Source organism: Salvelinus namaycush, chromosome 3 (genome assembly GCF_016432855.1).
Source record: "Salvelinus namaycush isolate Seneca chromosome 3, SaNama_1.0, whole genome shotgun sequence".
Lineage (NCBI taxonomy): Eukaryota > Metazoa > Chordata > Actinopteri > Salmoniformes > Salmonidae > Salvelinus > Salvelinus namaycush.
This window is the reverse complement of record NC_052309.1, coordinates 29,427,212-29,451,697: the sequence shown is the minus strand read 5'-3', so window position 1 is coordinate 29,451,697 and position 24,486 is coordinate 29,427,212. Positions and strand designations below refer to the sequence as shown.

Genomic DNA, 24,486 nt, shown 5'->3' with positions numbered 1-24,486 from the left:
CGGTTATTTCCACTAGTCTGCTTATTCATCCTCTCAAACACACACAAACAACCCCTTTAGTTACAGAGGCTCTCGCCATGGCTGTATTTATGGGTATAGATGAGGTCTTGCCCCCCTCATACCCTCCAGTGATTGGGTCAATGGGGAATAACCTAGGCCTCTTGTCACCGGTGGTTTCCTAACTGAATTTCCCATTCGTCTCACACAGCCTTTCCCGTAATTATGTAAATCTGTTGACTGAATTTGGCGGCAAACTCAATAAAGTGTAACAACAAGTAATGCGAGGGGAGAGCCGGGCTGGTTTGAATTAGAGCTCCATCGAAGAGCGAGAGAGAGGGAGAGGGAGGGGAGAGCCGGGCTGGTTTGAATTAGAGCTCCATCGAAGAGCGAGAGAGAGGGAGAGGGAGGGGAGAGCCGGGCTGGTTTGAATTAGAGCTCCATCGAAGAGCGAGAGAGAGGGAGAGGGAGGGGAGAGCCGGGCTGGTTTGAATTAGAGCTCCATCGAAGAGCGAGAGAGAGGGAGAGGGAGGGGAGAGCCGGGCTGGTTTGAATTAGAGCTCCATCGAAGAGCGAGAGAGAGGGAGGGGAGAGCCGGGCTGGTTTGAATTAGAGCTCCATCGAAGAGCGAGAGAGAGGGAGAGGAGAGCCGGGCTGGTTTGAATTAGAGCTCCATCGAAGAGCGAGAGAGAGGGAGAGGGAGGGGAGGGGGTGGCTCGGGCACTGCAGTGAACGCAGCACACCTGGGATGAATTAGCACAGGGAAGAGAGGGGAAAGTGGAGGAGACGGAGTGCAGGAGGAGGACAGATAATGTACATTTAGGACGGTAAAGGAAGTACAGAGGTGTACCCTATGGAATATTAAGTGCACTGTGTTCCTGGGGTTGTTTAAAAGGGCTATACGTACAGGAAATGCAAAAAATGCTTGGTCCAGGAGATGTTTAAAGGAATGCCTATGGCCAAGTTTTATTTTCATTTGGCTAGTTTCATGATCTTCTAACTAAAGTCACTGCCAACATCAGTCATTTCATTTGAATGCTCATAAGCTTTCAACCAGCCTCCCAGCACCAAATCTCTCACTATGTAACCGTGTGCCATGAGGGGCAACATCATCTTTACCATATTTACCAAGCTAATCAAACAGAGGTGTAGTGTCTATACAATTGATGGACCATGTGGAGTTAATATTTTATTTGTATTTAATCATCAAGGGAGCCCAATTGAGACCAGGGTCTCATTGTCAATGGTGCCCGAGACCACAAAGCAAAAGGTAACAAAAATATAACAAGAAAAAATGTGAAGTACACTACACCAGAACATCACCAACATCACAACCGTCATAAACAAGTTGCTAAATCAATCAATCAAAACAATTGCACACCTCAGTGAACTCATTTATCATCAGGGTTTTAAAATGCCCTAGTGGCACCAGGTAATCCAAATGTAAGTAAGTGTAAAAACTAATAACGGATTTACCTAATTCCGTGGAGATCAGAGGTATCTGAAGAGTTAACCAACCCTGTGAGCGGGTTTGGTATCTCACTCTTTTTTACGTTAGCAACGAAGTTAGGTAAGTTGGAAGCTTGTGTAGTAAGGCTATGTAAACGAAAAGGGAATAATGAATTGATCTACGGGACTTTAATGAGGACCAGCCAACCTTTTGATAAAGGATGCAGTGGTGAGTATTAAAACTGTCACCAGTGATAAAACGAATGGCGTTATGGTACACGGCATCCAAAGGTTTAAGAGTAGTGGCTGCTGCAATCTGGTATATTGTTTCACCAAAATCAATAACTATTTAGGGAGAGGCAAGATCTATTTCTAAAAATAAGGCCTGGGGAAGAAGGAAGGATGGAATCTGGAATCTGACTCATCTTTAACCGCTACCATTGTTTTATCGTGGAATGAAGACAGCGGGAATTCTGGTAACTCTTGAAATGTGGAGTGCTATCTCTTAAACAGAAACACTTGTGTTGTGTGGTTTATGTGCTGTAAAACTTCACTCATTTTGTTGCGAGAATGTACCATCATAATGGTAATGGTATTTTCAACAGGACATCTTGTCTGATTTTAACAGAGCTTTTTATATATTCTCAGCTTGGAAGAGTACAGCATTCAGTTTGGTTTAACCAAGCTAGGCTGACCCTCATCCTCCATCTAGTCTGCCATATATATATATATAAAACAGCCAGACCTGGGTTCAAATAGTATTTGTAGTGAAGCACATATTACAAGGCTCCACTGATAAATCAAGTGGGACTTCATATCCCATGGTGCCTCACAGTGATTGATGAGGCTGCTGATGCTTGAGCGCCTCATAAAAACATTTCTGGGTGAAAACCTGTCAGTCCTTCTTGCTTCATACAGGTGTATGGTTTGGTTCGCCTAGAGTACTATTTACGAAACCTCCGAAAATGGCAGACTAGATGGAGGATGAGGGTTAGCCTAGCTTGGTTAAACCAAACTGAATGCTGTACTCTTCAGTCTTGTTTAACCATGCTAGAAGAAAGCTACTGCTGCTGTGTGAGAACATGTATAAAGAACACCAAACAGTATAAGGAGCTGAGTAGGCTATGTTGTCCCCTGCTGCTCCCATGGTGGTGGGCCGGTCCAGATGAGAGCTGGCACCGTGCCCTTGCCCTGAAGAATGACTGTCGGGCATCGCCTTGGCTAGAGCTCTGTTGGATTTTCAGATGTAATTAACTTGCCATCTCCGCCAGAGTGCTATTGACCGATGGCATGTGTTCACTAGAAGTGGCTGTAGTTTGGTTAGCGTGAGCCGACAGACCGGGATGTCACTGACCCAAAGGAATCTGGGGGCTGTCTACAGTACAAACAAGCTCCTTACAAGCTGAGAAATATATCCGCAATCGAGTAAATATTCTGTAGTCGATTGAGTGTGTTATTGTTCTTTGAAAAATGTTGTTGCCTTGGAGTACCTTAGGGTTTGGGTGGTGAAATATATCTAAAACAGAAAGCCACACCAAATTGTCATCTGTGTGCTGTGATGGTGGGGAGTCAGTAGCAGGACTTTGGTAGAAGCAGGCTCTGTTTCCAATGCATCATAAACCCTGCTTGGCCTATATACTGGAAGGTGCTATATATGTGATGGATGCCTAATGTAGCATAGTTTCTGCTGTAATAACCCATGGTTGTGTCTGGTTATTCACTTTTACATGAGCAGGTCCATTCTCGTGTGCCAAGCAGTCTGGCCTGCACCCACACGTATTTGAGATAGGCCTTGGCAGCGTCAGCTGGAATCTAGAGGAAACGGGCTAATGATAGCGGTGGACACAGGCCCACTTATCAACACAACATGTGGACCTGATGTGGAGGAGGAGTTATAAGGCCTAAAGATTAAGGACACTAGGATAAACAGCTTACTCATCCAAGCCTTGTTTCTTAGCATCATTGGGGTCATGTGCTTAACAGTGAGTAGTGTAGGAAAGATTAAGACTAAAAGTGGTAGTAGCCTACAATAAGGAAAAATTCCAGGTAATCAGAAAGTGTCCAGATAAAAATATTTTATAAATATTAGATGACGCGTACCCAGACACGCTTGTCTAAATTGATGGGTCATGTGAAAGAAATGCTATAACCCCCAGCCACATCCGGTGGTGGAAAAAGTAATGAATTGTTATATTTGAGTAAATGTAAAGATAGCTTAATAGAAAATGACTGAAGTAAAAGTCACCCAGTAAAATACTACTTGAGTAAAAGTCTAAAAGTATTTGGTTTTAAAGATACTTAAGTATCAAAAGTAAATGGAATTGCTAAAATGTACTTAAGTATCAAAAGTAAAAGTATAAATGATTTCAAATTCCGTATATTAAACCAGACGGACCAATTTTCTTTTTCTTATTTTTTATTGACAGATAGCCAGGGGCATACTCCAACACTCAGACATAATTTACAAACCAAGCATTTGTGTTTAGTGAGTCTGCCAGATCAAATGCAGTAGGAATGACTTTCGGGAATGTAGTGAAGTATAAGTTGCCAAAAATATAAATAGTAAAGTAATGTACAGATAGCCCAAAAAAATACTTAAGTAGTACTTTAAAGTATTTTAACTGAAGTACTTTACACCACTGCCCAAATGCCTTCACACCAGTACATTAGCATACTTTGTATACTGTTTGTCCCCATCTGACGTAGCATCTTTAAAAAAGAGTCCTACCAGACCCATGTCATTATGGTACTTAAAAAGGCTCACATTGTTTCTATGGCTTTTCATTTCGTCAGTGTAGATGACATTCAGGACCATTAGTTGTTTCAGCAGTGTGTGTACTTGCATTGTATTGAAAGCTGAACTAAAATCAATAAATAAAATGTGTGCATATGATTTTGCATGTTGAAGGTGACTAGCCACCATGTTCACCAAGGTCAGGGTAGCATCCTCAGTCCCCCTCTGTGCCTTCTAGGCAAACTGTAAATGCCCCAGTTGATCCGCTATGGAAAGGGTAAGGTGCTTACTGTACTAACAACCCTTTCCATGCATTTGGCCAAAAGAGGCATGATGGCCACAGGTCAAACGTCATTTGGGGATTTGGCTCCTGACTTCTTAGGCACCGGTACAATGGTCGACACCTTCCAGGATTTTGGCACTGTACAGGTGATCAACAGGAGTTGAAACAGTCATGTGAGAACTCCCTTGAGCTGGTCGGCGCAGACCTTCAGTACTTTGCCCCGTAGTCCGTCTGGCTCGGTGCTTTGTCTGGCTTAATATTTAGCAAGCATTAGGCCACCTCTTTCTCTGTTATCTGGACAGGAGAGGATTTGGTGATAGTCTCACATTTGTTTACATTCGTCTTTAAAATCGCCGGGTATCAAATCATCCATAAAAACAATTTAGGTTGTTTACAAAGGATGAACAGTCTGACATATTATTGTTCTCTCTTTTCCTTTCTCTTCCCATCATTGCATTATGCCCTTCCCATGCTTGTCTTGGATTACCTGTACAGAACCTATGCTCCACTTTATCCTTGAAGTCCTTTTCTGCTTTCCACATTTTTGACCTGAATTCATTTGCTTTCTCCTTTACAGCATAAGTATCTGCCAATCAAGTAATGCCAAACATGTTGGAGGCCAATTAAATAATCAAAACGTGTTGTTTATGCTTTATATACCAAGTGTTGTCATCGATTCCTTGTAGAGAGGCCACACTGCTGCTTTTGTCACATGGGATGGCAGCAACTTTCCACCAAAGTGTTTGTGGCCTGGGTGGCGTCCTGGTAATACTATTGCATTATCCTCTGCGTAGTTGTTGAAGTTCACCACTCGCAGCAAGTCCTCATGCTTCAGGTGTAACCTGTGCTTGCTTGGGCCAGTTCTCTTTTTGATGGGAGGCATTAGACCATTCTCCTTGTATGACTGGTGGAGGAGAGTCAGGCATGTTCTACTGATGCTGAAAGACAAATTCCAGATACAAATACTCTGCCATTATTATACAATAGATAGCCATAATCACTGTCAAACACACCTGGCCAGCTTGATGGGTCATGTAATCATCTTGTGAAGTGGAGTCTTTTGTTTAGAAGTGCTAGCTAAACAATGAACCATAATCCTAATCCATAGAGTACTTGCAATACAAACCTATTGTCATAGCTAGCTAAAGTTAACCAAATAGGTTCAATGTTAGCTAGTTAGCTAGCTAACATTAGGCTATAACTAGCTATGTTAAATGGCATTCTGAGAACATTACTACACACAGATCATAAACGTAATGTTAGCTAGCGAGCCAGCCATCTAACGTCAGCTAGCTAGCTAACAGTCAGCTTTAAGGAGTATTTTGTTTATACATGAAGCTAGCTAGCTAAACAATGAAGCATGATCCCAATCCATAGAGTACTAGCAATACAAACCGATTGTTATAGTTTACGTTCAAACTGCTCTTCTATGAAGTAGTGACCTGCGACATACCCCCTAGTTTCCTGAAACGGGTCACATATGTACTCACAAAGTGAGAGAAGCACTTTTTAAAATAACTCAGATGTTTCCCATCCAACTAGTCTTTGTAAATATTTGAATTTACATTTATTTGAAATGTTGATGAGAAATTAACATTTTGTCTATCTGGGACAGAATCATTGAAGGTCCCCATTTGTTTTTCCAATGTGTTTACAGTATGTATTTGTATTTACAGTGCATTTGGAAAGTATTCAGACCCCTTGACTTTTTCCACATTTTGTTATGTTACAGCCTTATTCAAAAATGTATGAAATAGTTTTTTTTCCCTCATCAATCTACACACAAGACCCCATAATGCCAAAGCGAAAACAGGTTTTTAGAAATGTTATAAAAAAAATATTTAAAAAAATGAAATACTGTATTTACGTAAGTATTCAGAATATTTTTATATTAGACTCGAAATGGAGTTCAGGTCATCCTGTTTCCATTTATCATCCATGATATGTTTATACAACTTGATTGAGCAAAAACCAAGCCATGAGGTCGAAGGAATTGTCCGTAGAGCTCCAAGACGGGATTGTGTTGAGGAACAGATCTGGGCAAGGGTACCAAAAAAGGTCTGCAGCATTGAAGGTCCCCAAGAACACAGTGGCCTCCATCATTCTTAAATGGAAGAAGTTTGGAACCAGGAAGACTCTTCCTAGAGCTGGCCTTCTGGCCAAACTGAGCAATCGGGGGAGAAGGGCCTTGGTCTGGGAGATGACCAAGAACCCGATGGTCACTCTGACAGAGGTCCAGAGTTCCTCTGTTGAGTTGGGAGAACCTTCCAGATGGACAACCATCTCTGCAGCACTCCACCAATCAGGCCTTTGCGGTACAGTTGCCAGGCGGAAGCCACTCTTCAGTAAAAGGCACATGACAGCCCGCTTGGAGTTTGCCAAAAGGCACCTGAAGACTCTCAGACCACGAGAAACAAGATTCTTTGGTCTGATGAAACCAACATGTAACTTTTTGGCCAGAATGCCATGTGTGGTGGTGGCAGCATCATGCTAGGGGATGTTTCTCAGCGGCAGGGACTGGGAGACTAGTCAGGATTGAGGGAAAGATGAACAGAGCAAAGTACAGCGAGCTCCTTGATGAAAACCTGCTCAGGACTTCAGACTGGGGCGAAGATTTATAAAAATAAAAAAAATATTTACCCTTTATTTAACCAGGTAGGCCAGTTGAGAACAAGTTCTCATTTACAACTGCGACCTGGCCAAGATAAAGCAAAGCATTGCGACAAAAACAACAACACAGAGTTACACATAAACAAACGTATAGTTAATAACACAAAAGAAAAGAAAAATAGACAAATTTATGTACAGTGTATGCAAATGTAGAAGGGTGGTAGGCAATAAATAGGCCATAGAGGTGAAAATAAATACAATTTAGCATTAATACTGGAGTAATAGATGTGCAGATGATGATGTGCAAGTAGAGATACTGGGGTGCAAGAGTTCACCTTCCAACAGGACAATGACCCTAAGCACACAGCCAAGACAACACAGGAGTGGCTTTGGGACGAGTCTCTGAATGACCTTGAGTGTCCCAGCCAGAGCCCGGACTTGAACCCGATCGAACATCTTTGGAGAGACTTGAAAATAGCTGTGCAGCAACGCTCCCCATCCAACCTGACAGAGCTTGAGAGAAGAATGGGAGAAACTCCCCAAATACAGGTGTTCCAAGCTTGTAGCGTCATACCCAAAATGTCTTGGTTGTAATTGCTGCCAAAGGTGCTTCAACAAGGTACTGAGTAAAGGGTCTGAATACTTAGGAAAATGTGATATTTCATCAAATAAATAGCTTTGTCATTATGGGGTATTGTGTGTATATTGATGAGGGGGGAAACAATTTAATACATTTTAGAATAAGGTTGTAACTTAACAAAATGTGGAAAAAGTCAAGGGGTCTGAATACTTTCCGAATGCACTATCTACAATACAAAATGTATGATACCACCATACATCTGAGCTGGGCTTGGGTCATTGATAAGACATTGTCTCAACGCATCCTTATAATGCTGTGAAAGGATCCAGGAACCCAAATGATTTGGGTGGATCCCATCCTCCTAATTAAACGTGTTTTGTTTCCCAAAGTTATACAAAATTCAAAAGGCATTCGCACATCTGAGCAATCTTATTTGCAGGTGCATGGCAACAATTGAACAAGATGAAGGAAAAAGGAAAACCGCACACTGCTCTTGATAGTATCACCGATATTTAATAAGCTTACGTATTGGCCACATGGCCTTCGTCAGAGCTTTTGTGGAGGCAAAGGAAAAACAAATAAGTGCTACCAAATATAACAATATGCATTTCATAAATATTACAAAAGTGTATAAATAAGGCGTATTGAACACGTCTGTAAAATCTCAATGAGGACATTTATGAAATGCATATTGTTATATTTGGTAGCACTTATTTGTTTTTCCTTTGCATCCATCCCCCTTCGATGTGTAGAACGGATGTGGGTGGGGCCAGGTCTACATAAAGGTGCAAATTTTAAAAAATCACAAAAGCTCTGACGAAGGCCGTGTGGCCGATACGTAAGCTTATTAAATATTGGTGATACTATCAAGAGCAGTGTGTGGTTTCCCAAAGGTATCAATTGTCAACAAAAGGCAAACCCATTGAGCTGCAATAATCACGTAGCCAGTTGTGAAGAGAGAATCCTGCTAAAGCGTTCAATGCCATGATTCAGAGAGGGCAAAGTGCCAGATATGATGGCTTTTATTAGTGTCTAGCAGAGAATCAATCAGCTCTTTAAAATCCAGTTTCAACTGTTCAGAGCTGCCCTTTATAATGTCATTAAAGCCCACATGGACTATGTTCTGGGTGGATCTTCTGCTGGACTGGGGTAAAATATTTAGTAAGGGCATCCATCGGCAAGCTTGTCATGTTCTTTTTGTTTTTGATAGTGCAAGATTCTCCACTAACGAAAAGAATGTTGATGAATTTGATTATAATTCATGCAAAAATATGACATCCATAAAATGAAATGTTTTAAGAAAAAAACATCCTATTCAATATTTTTAAAGGTAGATTTTAATAATGACTGCCACTTTGAATACTATTCTCTGTAAGAATAAGAAGGTAATACAATCAATGGATGCTCTTAAGCTTTTCTAATTTCTTTGAATGTAAAAACCATGTATGTGTTTCTGTTTTATCTGTTTGTTTTTGATGTTTTGTGTCACAGAAATCTAGACATCCTTCTCACATTTGAATTTGTATTCTTCAAAATTTATGGAATTTCATTTTGTTTTATTTTAATACACATACCACAGTTTTAAAATGAAAAATCACTAAAAGTATAGATGACAGCCATAGCCATAATATTCTTCCCGTAACAACAACCAGGGACCCTCATTAGAGACTGTATTATGGACGTATGGAGAAATATGGACCACCACTACAGATTGTCCTGACCTCTACTGGAGGCCTTGTTATTGACCTGGAACTGGCCTGGTAGGCCACACCTGCTTAGGCCCCTCTAAAGTTGAAGTAGAGCCAGCAGAGGCCCCTTGATTGCCCTCCTTAGGGAGTCGGAAAGGACTAGGCCTACTCTCCCTGATGTATTATGAGAAACACTAATACTATTTATATTTTTACTATAGTGGACAGAACTGCAGCATTTACCATCAGGATTAGAATTTAGTACTATTCTGATCGGAAATCATGAGTAATTGTCGATGGTGGAGTCAACTGACATCCACAGGGTACTGATTTTAGTCTATATAATCCTGTGACGTGAAAAATAATCCTCCTGATGAAAACCTAAACACATTACAGGTTTCCTCTAGCGAGTCTGCGCCCCATCCCTGGTGGAAGTCTAGACACACCGCTTGTCAGGTGATGCTAATATTCCCCGCCGCTTGAACTGTTGTGACTTCTGTGCTGACAAACGGCTCTTCAAATGATCTCACAGCGAATGCGGAGCGCTTCATTGCGAAGGCTGACCCTGCGGTTCTTGTACGGAAAGTCACCAGCAATTAACCTCAGAACGGACGAGAGGCCCTCACTGTGGCGTTTTCAGCTCTTAGGACGATTGGTTGTGACAAAAAGAAAGGAAACAATAATACATTGCATAAGCCGGGATGTTTACGTAGCTGCGTGGCAGAGCCTGAGTCGAAAACAAACAGCCCTTCACAGAGTTATGGGTGGCATGTAAACCAGCGGGTTGGGACGCTTTAGTCAGCTAATGTATGTTTACGTATTTGGCCCCGGTTGGATTGAAGGAGCTGAGCTGTACACAGATGCTGCATTCCTGTGGCTCTCTGGTCCTGCTATGGTGGATGGGACTGGGAGGTATCCTTGACTCCTCTAGTGGTGGTGAGAGCTCAGCGCTCCGTTCACACATCCTGCAACACACACACACATCCGGCCCTGAGGCGGTATCAAAAACACTAGCTCAGTGTCCTGTGTTCTACCAGTGCTCTGTACAGGGCCTGTGAAGTGGCTGAGTCCCTGTGTCTCAATGGGCGACATGGCAGGAAGGAGACAGACACAAAGGTGTGCGAGGAGGCCTGAAGAGAGGAGCTGTGCTGGATCTGTTTCAGTCAGGCCCAAAGCTAGCATCACGTCATGTGAAAGAACCACCCCTCCTGTGGGTGCGGCCCCATCCAGGGCCTCTCGCCTTACAGCTGGCCTCATTGGGCCCCGGTAATTTCTCACCACGATCTGGTTAGCCTGATCACAAAGCACTCTGCACAGCCCAGGCTGACCAGCCGGCGGCCAGGTGAAAGGGGACTTCCACACTGTGAAAGCTCCTCATAGACCCCACCTGTACTCTCTGTTTTGAGAAATGACACGTTACTCATAAGCAATTTGTATTAATATTTGTATGACCTAGAAACTTGAAGGCTAGAAATGTTAATGTTTAGGATTATATTTATTTACTTTTTTCCCAAACAACTCTCTCAAATTCCAGGCCATGTGATTTGAATATCATAGGAGAACAAAATCAGAGTTTATTTCTTGCCTTGTCAGTTGTGACATATTACTAAACAACTGGTCTGTTTGAGAAGCCGGACCCTCCCTCTGAGCTGTTTGTTTCTCTCTCTTCAAGGCCGTGTTGTTGCTTTTAATTGAAAGCGACATCCAGCTTTATGTCAGGCAAAGCTGTCTCACACATTTCTCTCTTTCACACTCACAGCTTCACTGTTGTTTTCTCAACGGTCTTTATGTGGCGGCACATTGAATGTTTGCCGATGGTGGAGTCAACTGACATCCACAGGGTACTGATTTTAGTCTATATAATCCTGTGACGTGAAAAATAATGACCAGACTTTGTTGTATATTTGCTGGTGCCTTCGCTGTGTTTTCGTGGTGATCAGTCTTCGCTGCATGTTTTTTTGCTGGTGACCAGCCTTCACTGTCACATCATGCGTCAAGTCACGCCATCTTGCAAAGTGATGTTTAATTCCTATTGGAATCCAGACAGTGGGGATATCCAACAATTTGAACTTTTATTCACCCACAATATGCATTCAGAATGACTTTTATTTTAATATTTTTATTTTACCTTTATTTAACTAGGCAAGTCAGTTAAGAACAAATTCTTATTTTCAATGACGGCCTAGGAACAGTGGGTTAAATGCCTTGTTCAGGGGCAGATTTTGTACCTTTGTATCTCGGGGATTCGATCTGGCAACCTTTCGGTTACTAGTCCAATGCTCTAACCACTAGGCTACGCTGCCGCCCCAACTGCCAGGGTTAGAAAGATGAATAAATCAGACTACCTAAACCATCTAAACTGAAACAACCATTTCAGTAACGGGTGCAATAAGTCCAACTGACAGATTAGATTCGTTTTGCAAAATGTATGTTATTTATCTTTGTGTAGCATAAGATTAATTAGTCAATCAATGTACGTGCAAAAACACAACAAAGATATTGAAACAAACAATTATAAAAATCAGAATGCAGGGAAATATGATAATGATGGGTATGGTCAGACCATCATGGACCAGCTTGGTCACGAGTATACCGGTGTCACCAGCATAAGCTGGTATGTGTCCAAAACACAGCAGAGTTTGGTAACCAGTATAACCAGCTAGACCATGCTGGTCAGACCAGCTAGACCAGGGATGGCCAACAGCACCCCCTTTTTGAAGGCCTGCTTTTTTGGGGAGGAACTGTCGGGAACTCAACTTACTGTTGAGAGTTAGAATTGTACAATTCACAAGGTGCAATTTCTAAATTTGCTTGTGCATCAGCAGTTTGTCTCTTGTTATGTCAGTCACTGACAGTCACTCAATTATCCCATTTTAAATTGGTAAATTAGTCCAGCAAGCTATCTATGCTTGTAGTAATCATGGTCGAATTACCGACTGGGGGGGCCCCATTGATTTTGTTAGTCATTCTTACTCAGATATCATATTTAAAAACTAAAAACAAATCTCTCCACCCTTTGGAAAATGTGTAGAATTGCAGGAAATTAACAAAACTTAACTTAGTGCCCCCAAAAGGCTAGGGCCGGCCCTGACTGCATGGAGGAATGCAGACCCGTGTGCAACTGAGGCCCCTCATGACGAGTTCATATTTTCCATAATACATACAAGATATTAGGGCTGGTGCCAAGTAGACACTTGTTGGTCAAATGTTGTTTATTGCCCATTGGCAGAGAGTTGGTACACACCTGTGTGGCAATGATGGAACTCTTGTCAAGGTGTCGTGAGAAGTGCTACTGGAATAGACTCCCTATCTTGTATCTTTCCCAGAGGCTGCAGCAGTAAGACATGTGCCTTTGTCCAGGTTCCAGGAGAGTCATCTCTCAGTCCTCTCAGCATTCACACGCGTGCTAATCAGGAACATCCTCTCCTCTTTATCCCCCGAACACTCTAACAATTCCCCCAACAATAATGTACTCGGAACAATCCAGTGATGTCACCCCTCAGTCTGTCTTCGCCCCTATCCCATTTCTATGCTCCACGCTTGGCAAGGTTTCAACACATAGCTTTGGAGGAAATAATAGCCGTCACAATCACATACATTTACACTGAGCTCCAAAAGTATTGGGACAGTGACATTTGTTGTTGTTGTTTTTGCTCTGTATTCCAGCACTTTGGATTTGAAATGATACAATGACTGAGGTTAAAGTGCAGACTGTCAGCTTCAATTTGAGAGTATTTTCATCCTTATCGGGGGAACCGTATAGAAATTACTGCAGTTTTTGCTGTTTGTTTTGGTTGTGTATTTTGTGCCGAATAGAAATCAATGGTAAATATTGTAGTGTCATTTTAGAGTCACTTTCATTGTAAAAAAAAAAAAACAATAGAATATTGTAGAATATCAATAGAATATCAGTCAAAGTTAGACGCACAAATATCATACCTCCAAGACATGCTAACCTCTCACCATTACAATTACAGGGGAGGTTAGCATTTTTTGGGGGGTATGATATTTATGCTTTTAACTTTTCATTCAGGATTATCCAGAATCTGTATGTTTTAGGTCATTTCATCACCAATATGGGTTTAGATCTAAGTACTGTGCGCCCCTCTCTCTGCCTGGCTCAATCTGATCTGCTTTTGATAAAACACAAAACCTACCACAGAGATCAGGAGGTCTATGCAGATACCATAGAGAACTCTGGTTCCATGGGTCCCCCAGAGGTTATGCATGAGCATACGTGCATATGTATACGTGCTGACACACACACACATTTGTTCACAAAATACACACAAATTAGTTCACAAAATGTGCATGCACGCACACACACGTACTGTTAATACAGAATAAGATCAATTGGGAGGTTTTCCTGTGCTAAAGAAGGATCTAACACACACTGGTCAGCTAACTCTGTGCTCCCTCACTGCTCCCATGTCTCAGAACATTTTTATATAATTGCTTGGTCACCTCACCAAACATGCATTTTGGTTGAGTGTCTTACCTATGATTGATTTGTTCTAAATATTTTCTAAACATTGGATATAAATTACAGAGACATCAGATCAAGTTGATTTATTATTTCTTTAGTTGAAAGCAGTAGGCCTACTATTTGCTAGTCTAAAGCAGTACTTACAAATGTTTGTGTGTGAGAGATCTCTGTCTTACAAACATGTAAGCACTCAGGTGACCATGGTCTGCTCATTAAGAAGGAAGACGCCAGTACTAATTAATGGAGGTTGAAAGAGTTTCTGCTCTATCCTAGATCTTGAACATATTCTATATATTTATCTGTAACATACAGGTTATAATATTCTCTAACGTATCTAAAGTGTTATTGAGTGTTAGTCTTTGCTAGGTGTTTATTGGCTTAGTTTGACAAAGTGCTTTCTAATAACACAAGCGTTTCCTGTCACCTGGTCGCTGCCAGGAGAAATATAAATGCTCAGGTGTAGAGCTTTATTTTGAATTCAAAATGGCCACCTGTCTCTGCAAGGGTTAGTTGGGGCTTCTGTGAGTCCCAGGGACTAGTCATGACTGATCTTCAGTCTTTCTCTTCTTTCTTAGTTTATTATTTAATTTGAGCCTGGTCCAGCAATCTTGTTGGCTTTTGTATAATTTTGTAAATACCTGCATCTGCTCCAAATGCCTTAAATAAAAACCATGCACAGGATCTTCTGCTTCCTGCCTTTCCTTGATCACCAGCCTGACATCTCAAACCATCCAGGGCCAGAAGGGGGCCTACCATCCACCCTTACACACACACACACACACACACACACACACACACACCCTGCTGTACTGTGTGCTCTGGCAGTGGCAGCATGGACCCATGTGTTAATGCTTTTGCCACTCCTCATGCCATTAGTCAAACTTTACTAGAACCACCGCACAGCATTACAGTCCTGACAGAATATTACAGAACAGGCTACAAAAAAATGGACTTGGATGAATGGTGTTGAGATGACTGCTGATCCAAGAAAACCATTATTTTCCTCTAACTATAAACACAAACTGAGAAACGTGGCCTTTGGCCCCTGGGGCGCCAACATTTACTTCTCTGTAATTCCTCTGTTATCGTGGTACTTCTCCCCAACGTCTTCATATATATAGTCTGTGAGGCATGCTCGGTAGGCAGTGGTATGTAATGGATGAGTGTAGCGCTGGTGGGAACAATACACTGGTACTGTGTCTGGCCTAATTAGAATCACATGTGGTTCATCACTCACTGTAGTGTATGTATGGCACTGAGCGAGTGATACCCAGGGAGGGAGAAAGGGATGGAACCAGGGAAGGCGGTTTGAGTGTAGAGAAGAATGGGTGTCGCAGTATGACAGAGCAGAGGAGAGAAAACAGATGTGGGTGTCAGTGACACAGGGCCTAGTGCAGTATACGGCTGAAGTGGCGCGTGATGCTGCTCTGCTGTGGGGTAGAGATATGAGACAGGTTAGATTAAACTCAGAGGACAGAGTGGGGGTGATTAGGACTACTCTCCCTCCCTAACTGTGTTGGTGGGATGCCGTTTTGTGTCATATATATATTTACTCATTCCAGGGTTTTTCTTTATTTTCTACATTGTAGAATAATAGTGAAGACATCAAAACTATGAAATAACACATATGGAATCAAGTAGTAACCAAAAAAGTGTTAAACAAATCTAAATATTTTATATTTGAGATTCTTCAAAATAGCCACCCTTTGCCTTGATGACAGCTTTGCACACTCTTGGCATTTTCTTTTTACTGAGGAGTGGCTTCCGTCTGGCCACCATAAAGGCCTGATTGGTGGAGTGCTGCAGAGACGGTTGTCTTTCTGGAAGGTTCTCCCATCTCCACAGAGGATGCTTTAAGATTGCTTCAAGAACCTTCAAGATGGCCACCATTGTTCCTGTACCCAAGAAGGCAAAGATAACTGAACTAAATGACTACCGCCCCGTAGCACTCACTTTTGTCATCATGAAGTGCTTTGAGAGACTAGTCAAGGATCATATCACCTCCACCTTACCGGCCACCCTAGACCCACTTCAGTTTCCATACCACCCCAACAGGTCCCCAGACGATGCAATCGCCATCACACTGCCTTATCCCATCTGGACAAGAGGAATACCTATGTAAGAATGTTGTTCATTGAGGACAGCTCAGCATTCAACACCATAGTACCCTCCAAGCTCATCATCAAGCTGAAGGCCCTGGGTCTCAACCCTGCCCTGTGCAATTGGGTCCTGGACTTTGAGAGCATCCTGTCGGGCTGTATCACCGCCTGTTGCGGCAACTGCACCGCCCTCAACCGCAAGGCTCTCCAGAGGGTGGTGCTGTCTGCAAAACGCATCACCGTTGTGCAAACTACCTGCCCTCCATGACACCTACAGCACCCGATGTCACAGGAAGGCCAAAAAGATCATCAAGGACAAGAACCACCTGAGCCACTGCCTGTTCACATCGCTACCATCCAGAAGGTGAGGTCAGTACAGGTGCATCAAAGCTTGGACTGATAGACTGTTAAACAGCTTCTTTCTCAAGGCCATCATACTGCTAAACAGCAATCACTAACTCAGAGAGGCTGCTGCCTACATTGAGACCCAATCACTTGCCACTTTAATAAATGGATCACTACTCACTTTAAATAATGCCACTTTAATAATGTTACATATCTTACATTACCCATATCATATGTATATACTGTATTTTATAACATCTACTGCACCTTGCCTATGCCGCTTGGCCATCACTCATCCATATATTTATATGTACATATTCTCATTCACCCCTTTAGATTTGTGTGTATTAGGTAGTTGTTGGGGAATTGTTAGATTACTTGTTAGATATTACTTCACTGTTGGAACTTAGAAGCACAAGCATTTCGCTACACTCGCATTAACATCTGCTAACCATGTGTATGTGACCAATAACATTTGATTTGATTTGATGAGGAGATCTGTCAGAGTGACCATCAGGTTGTTGGTCACCTCCCTGAACAAGGCCCTTCTCCCCAGATTGCTCAGTTTGGCCGGGTGGCCAGCTCTAGGAAGTTCCAAACTTCTTACATTTAAGAATGATGGAGGCCACTGTGTTCTTGGGGACCTTCAATGTTGCAGAAATGTTTTGGTACCCTTCCCCAGATCTGTGCCTCAACACAATCCTGTCTCGGACCTCAATGGACAATTCCTTCGACCTTGTGGCTTAGTTTTTGCTCTGACATGCACTGTCAGCTGTGGGACCTTGTATAGACAAGAGTGTGCCTTTCCAAATGTCCAATCAATTGAATTTACCACAGGTGGACTCCAATCAAGTTGTCGAAACATCTCAGGGTTGATCAATGGAAACAGGATGCACCTGAGCTCAATTTCGAGTGTCATAACAAAGGGTCTGAATACTTTTGTAAATTACTTATTTCTGTTTTTAAAAATGTCTGAAAACCTGATTTTGTTTTGTCATTATTGGGAATTGTGTGTAGATTGATGAGGGGGAGAAAAAACGATTTAATACATTTTTGAATAAGGCTGTAATGTAACAGAATGTGGAAAAAGTCAAGGGGTGTGAATACTTTCCGAATGCACTGTAGACTGGCCAGGTTAATCCAGGTTAAAGCTATCATCCCTTATTGATTTCTCTTGTTAAATCCACTTCAATCAGTGTAGATAAAGGGAGGAGACAAATGAGACATGAATTGTGTATGTGTGCCATTCAGAGTGTGAATGGGCAAGACAAAATATGTAGGTGCCTTTGAATGGGGTATGGTAGTAGGTGCCAGGTGCACTGGCTTGTGTCAAGAACTGCAACGCTGCTGGGTTTTTCACGCTCAACAGTTTCCTGTGTGTATCAAGAATGGTCTACCACCCAAAGGACATCCAGCCAACTTCACACAACTGTGGGAAGCATTGGAGTCCACATGTGCCAGCATCCCTGTGGAACGCTTTGGCTTACTTCCCTGTCGGTCATAACTTGAGGTTGATTTTATGACTGATGGATGGAGGACTGGAGAGAGGGATTGTCATCAATCCAATGGGGATCTAGGTCACTTAGAGAGGGGGAAATGGAGAGAGGGAGTGGGAAATGGATAGAGGGAGAGATTGCTATGTGCGGTTTTACCCCATCTCTATTCCAGATGTTTGGCATTCTGACTTTTCTAATTGCCGCCCACGTCTCATCTCCCTCTCCACACACCTTTCACATTAGCACAGATGTCTGTTAGCATGGCAGGAGGACCGGGTGCCTGTTGTATGTTGGGGTGGATATTAGCCCAAAGGGAGAAGTTCTAATGCTTCAGATATGAAAAATGGCAGGTTGCTTCGGTCTCCCTGTAGGGTAGTAATTATCTGCCTTGTCCAGAGACATCAGAATCGGAACTAGAGAATCATGAGAGTGTGAATTAAACTGATTATTTAGGTTATGGTACGGTACAATATGATATGTTACAGAAAGCTCTGGTCATTGCTAATGTATTCTTTCTTTTTCCTTCCCAGTTGAGATACCAGCATGGCCTGTCCACTCCAGACCTGCGCCAGACCCTGCCCAACCTCAAGAACTTCTTGGAGCACGGCCTTCTGGTCCGATGGTGAGTACCTGTACTAGTCCACTCTCACTCTCCCAGTGTCAGAGTACTATTAAGCTACCCCACCTAGCATTTTTGCCCCCACTATCTCTACTCTATATCTTTTTCACTTCAGAGTCCGGTTGCACCAGTTGGTTGTTAGTGGGTCAGTTACAACCCACTAACAACAAACTGGTGCAACCGGACTACGCCCGACGTAAAATGCGCTCTATGCCGGACCAAAAAGTTATACCTATTGCACCACCTGGGCGTAAACCCTTCAATGAGCTACAACTGGGCGTAGTGTGTTAAATTGGGACTATCTTTAGCATGATACCCATAGAAAATTATATAAAACTATATTTTCAAAAGGATGTGAGTCTCGTGTTCATATTTCACAGCCTCCGCAGGCTTCAAAAGCAAGATAATACACTTGATTGATGCCACATTATAGCATGTGTCTGATCAGTAATAGATGAGCAAATGAATAGATGAGCTACTACCACTTATTTGCACAGCCAGAGATCAAATAACCTATAACCTAACCGACATAACCGTAAAAACAAATAACCGTTTTTGTTATGAACAGCTGACTGAAGACAGGACGGCTGGGCATTCGTGCAGTTGAGTCCGTTTCTGGGTTAGGATGGACTCTTAACAACATAATGAAGCTTTGTTTCTCCTTGCTTAATAAACAAGCAAGGTGTTGTTGAATAGGGCACTATCAATAAAATGTCACAATATGGTGCAGAGCGTTAAATTTGGATGCTGGGGGGCAAGGAAACCCCCAGGTCTGCTAAACCATAGACAACTGCATGCCATTTTTAAGGGAATGTTAAATAAATGTGAACTATTTGTTTGTAATATCATCACTTTTTGAAGAGCATAGTCCAAACTACAGATTTACAATTATTCCACATGCTGTATCATCAGAGTTATATAGAAAGTAACTGCATGCTTTTCATGATCAGTAAAAATCAATTGATCATGTCATTTCAGATACGTGAAGGTCACCTATCCATTTGGCATGTAGCTAAATAGCTAGCTAGCTAAGCAAAAAAGGTGTCATTTAACTTGCTTCATCAGAGGTTAGGCTTTTGGAAAGAGCTTGACATCAGCAAGTCCTCTTCCTGGTAAAGTTGGCTGACTACTGTCACTATAGATGGCAAGCAAATAAAACACTATTTGGATAATATCTAGTTTATTCCCTGAAATGTAGCTTGTTAACTAGCCATATTGACCTGTTCTGTTGTTAGCTAGCTAGACTTGTCTGTTAGCAGCAATTGTGATTAAAAAACAATGTTGAAAAGGGGATGTTAGGTAACTTCGCTAGTTAGGCCTATATTGGTTGGAGAAAATAGTACATTAGGTTTACTTACCGCTGTATGTTTAGCCAACTGTACAAAGACATTTTCAACAGGTAGCTTGCAAAGTAAACATTATCAGCTAACAGTACATCGGCAAAGGATGTACAAAGGATGGGAAACTAACCTAAGCCACTTATTTTATATCAATAAAATATCTAATGGTGGTCAATATTGAGAGGTGTATTGTGAGGCTATCCTACTGTTTCTGAAATTATATGATCAATTGATGTTTACTGATGACAGTAAACAGTTACTGATCGGCAGACTCAACAGCCTTGGTTTCTCTAATGACTGCCTCGCCTGGTTCACTAACTACTTCTCAGATAGAGTTCAGTGTGTCAAATCAGAGGGCCTGTTGTCCGGACCTCTGGCAGTTTCTATGGGGGTGCCACAGGGTTCAATTCTCGGGCCGACTCCTTTCTCTGTATATATCAATGATGTCACTCTTGCTGCGGGTAATTCTTTGATCCACCTCTACGCAGACGACACCATTCTGTATACATCTGGCCCTTCTTTGGACACTGTGTTAACAAACCTCCAAACAAGCTTCAATGCCATACAACACTCCTTCCGTGGCCTCCAACTGCTTTTAAATGCTAGTAAAACCAAATGCATGCTCTTCAACCGATCGCTACCCGCACCCGCCCGACTAGCATCACTACTCTGGACGGTTCTGACTTAGATTATGTGGACAACTATAAATACCTATGTGTCTGGCTAGACTGTAAACTCTCCTTCCAGACTCACATTAAGCATCTCCAATCCAAAATTAAATCTAGAATCGGCTTCCTATTTCGCAGCAAAGCCTCCTTCACTCATGCTGTCAAACATACCCTCGTAAAACTGACTATACTACCGATTCTTGACTTCGGCGATGTCATTTACAAAATAGACTCTAACACTCTAACACACAATGCAGTTTAAAAAAAATATTTACTAAATAAACGAAAGTTTAAAAAAGTAACACAATAAAATAACAATGATGAGGCTATATACAGGTGGTACCGGTACCGAGTCAATGTGCGGGGGTACAGGTTAGTCGAGATAATTGAGGTAATATGTACATGTAGGTAAGGGTAAAGTGACTATGCGTAGATAATAAAGAGCCGGTAGCAGCGTAATTGTTTAAATGTTTTTATTAAATATAAAATGCAAATAGTCCGGGTAGCCATTTGATTAATTGTTCAGCAGTCTTATGGCTTTGGGATAGAAGCTGTTAAGCCTTTTGGACTTAGACCTGGCGCTCCGGTACCACTTGCCGTGCAGTAGCAGAGAAAACAGTCTATGACTTGGGTGGCTGGAGTCTTTGACAATTCTTTGGGCCTTCTTCTGACACCGCCGAGTATAGAGGTCCTGGATGGCAGGAAGCTTACCTCTGTAGCACCTTACAGTCGGATGCCGAGCAGTTGTCATACCAGGCGGTGGTGCAACCAGTCAGGATGCTCTTGATGGTGCAGCTGTATAACTTTTTGGAGAGCTGGGGACCCTTGCCAAATCATTTGTTGTGCCCTCTTCACGACTGTCTTGGTGTGTTTGGACCATGATAGTTTGTTGGTGATGTGGACACCAAGTAACTTGAAGCTCTCGACCCACTCCACTACATCCCTGTCGATGTGAATGGAGGCGTGTTCGGCCCTCCTTTTCCTGTAGTCCACGGTCATCTCTTTTGTCTTACTCACTTTGAGGGAGGGGTTGTTGACTTGGCACCACACTGCCAGGTCTCTGACCTCTATATAGGCTGTCCATTGTCAGTGATCAGGCCTACCACCATTGTGTCATCGGCAAACTTAATGATGGTGTTGGAGTTGTGCGCGGCCACTCAGTCGTGGGTGAACAGGGAGTACAGAAGGGAACTAAGCACACACCCCTGAGGGCCCCCCATGTTGAGTATCAACGTGGCAGATGTGTTGTTGCCTACCCTTACCACCTGGGGGCAGCCAATCAGGAAGTCCAGGATCCAGTTGCAGAGGGAGGTGTTTAGTCCCAAGGTCCTTCGCTTAATGATGACTTTGTGGGCACTATGGTGTTGAACGCTGAGCTACAGTCAATGAAAGCATTCTCATATTGGTCTTCCTTTTGTCCAGGTGGGAATGGAAGTGTGGAGTACAAATGTGATTGCGTCATCTGTGGATCTGTTGGGGTGCGATGCGAATTGGAGTGGGTCTAGGTTTTCCGGGATGATGGTGTGGATGTGAGGCATGGCCAGCCTTTCAAAACACTTCATGGCTACAGACGTGAGTGCTATGGGGCGGTAGTCATTTAGGCAGGTTACCTTGGCGTTCTTGGACACAGGGACTATGGTGTTCTGCTTGAAACATGTAGGTATTACAGACTCGGTCAGGGAGAGGTTGAAAATGTCAATGAAGACACTTGCCAGTTCGTCAGTGCATGCTTTGAGAACATGTCCTGGTAATCCATCTGGCCCCGCGGCCTTGTTGATCTCATGCATAGTTCAGCGTTCTAGCCTCGAATCGCACATAGAAGGTATTTAGCTTGTATGGTAAACTTGCGTTGCTGGACATCTCACGGCTGGCTTTCCCTTTGTAATCCGTGATAGTTTGCACGGCCTGCCACATCTGACAACGTCAGAGCCGGTGTGGTAGGATTCGATCTTAGTCCTGTATTGATACTTTGCCTGTTTGATGGTTTGTTGGGGGGCGTAGCGGGATTTCTTATAAGCATCCGGATTAGTTTCCCACACATTGAAAGCGGCAGCTCTTGCCTTTACGTTAGTGAGGATGTTGCCTGTAATCCATGGCTTGTGGTTGGGATCTGTATAATTGGTCACTGTCAATGCAGTTATTAATGAAGCCGGTGTCTGATGTGGTAAACTCCTTAATGCCATCAGATGAATCCCGGAACATATTCCAGACTGTGCTAGCGAAACACTTCCTGTAGCTTAGCATCCGCTTCATCGGGGCACGTTCGTATTGAGGGCATCGCTGGCACTTCCTGTTTGAGTTTTTGCTTGTAAGCAGGAATCAGGAGCTTAGCGTTATGTTCAGATTTGCCAAATAGAGGGCGAGGGAGAGCTTTCTATGTGTCTCTGTGTGGAATAAAAGTGATCTCGAGTTTTTTCACCTCTAGTTGTTCAGGTGACATTAAAGTCACCAGCCACTAGGAGCGCCACCTCTGGATGACCATTTTATTGTTTGCTTATTGCCCAATACAGCTCATTGAGTGCAGTCTTAGTGTCAGCATCGGTTTGTGGTGGTAAAAAGACAGCTACAAAAAATACAGACAAAGTCTCTTGGTAAATAGTGTGGTCTACAGCTCATAATGAGGTATTCTAGCTCAGGTGAACAGAATCTTGAGACTTGAAATTAGAGATTGTGCACCAGTTGATTTTAACAAAGAGACAGCCCCTCATCTGAGCTTCCCCGACGCAGTCGTTCTGTCCTGCCAATGTATAGAAAAACTAGCCAGATTTACAGTACCAGTCAAAATTTTGGACACACCTACTCATTCAAGGGTTTTTCTTTATTTTACTATTTTCTACATTGTATAATAATAGTGAAGACACCAAAACTATGAAATAACACATATGGAGTCATGTCGTAACCAAAAAAGTGTTAAACAAATCAAAATATATTTTATATTTGAGATTCTTCAAAGTAGCCACCCCCAAACTTTGGCAGTACGACCACAGACCACATGTAACCACGCCAGCCCAGGACCTCCACATCCAGCTTCTTAACCTGTGGGATCGTCTGAGACCAGCCACCCGGACAGGTGATGAAACTGTGGGTTTGCACAACCGAAGAATTCCTACACAAACTGTCAGAAACCATCTCAGGGATGCTCATCTGCTTTCTCGTCGTCCTCACCAGGGTCTTGACCTGACTGCAGTTCGGCAAAGTGAAACCGAATTCAGTGGGACAATGCTCACCTTTGGTGGCCACTGACACGCTGGAGAAGTGTGCTCTTCAAGGATGAATCCCGGTTTCAACTCTACCAGGCAGATGGCAGACAGCTTATATGGCGTTGTGTGTGAGCGGTTTGCTGATGTCAACGTTGTGAACAGAGTGCCCCATGGTGGTGGTGGGGTTATGGTATGGGCAGGCATATGCTACAGACAACAAACACAATGGCAGTTTGAATACACAGAGATACCGTGACGAGATCCTGAGGCCCATTGTCGTGCCATTCATTCGCTGCCATCACCACATGTTTCAGCATGATAGTGCACAGCCCCATGTCGCAATGATCTGTACACAATTGGAAGCTGAAAATGTCTCGGTTGGCCTGCATATTCACCAGACATGTCACCCATTGAGCATGTTTGGGATGCTCTGGATCAACTTGTACGACAGTGTGTTCCAGTTCCCGCCAATATCCAGCTACTTTGCACAGTCATTCAACAGGCCACAATCAACAGGCCACAATCAACAGCCTTATCAACTTTATGTGAAGATGTGTTGCGCTGCATGAGGCAAATGGTGGTCACACCGGGTGTGGCTGAAATAGCCGAATCAACTAATTTGAAGGGTGTCCACATACTTCTGTATATATAGTGTATATGTGACCAACAGATGCATATCTGTATTCCCAGTCATGTGAAACCCATAGATTAGGGACTAATACAAGACTGATTTCCTTATATGTACTGTAACTCAGTAAAATCTTTTAAATTGTTGCATGTTGCATTTATATTTTTGTTGAGGGAATTTACCATGTCCTTGTTCAGCCAGACTCTGAGAAACATACAGTGCATTCAGAAAGTATTCAGATCACGTTGATTGAATAGTCTGGGC

General features: G+C 42.8%; 1 protein-coding gene across 2 annotated transcripts in view; it reads left to right on the top strand.

The window, feature by feature from the left end:
• The window catches only part of uvrag (UV radiation resistance associated gene), a 144,566-nt gene that overhangs the window by 110,819 nt on the left and 9,261 nt on the right, over window positions 1-24,486 (top strand). For both annotated transcript variants that reach the window (XM_038990151.1, XM_038990150.1), the window contains exon 14: window positions 18,298-18,389. In XM_038990151.1, coding sequence (XP_038846079.1) covers window positions 18,298-18,389 — 92 coding nt within the window. The remainder of the gene's footprint in view (window positions 1-18,297; window positions 18,390-24,486) is intronic.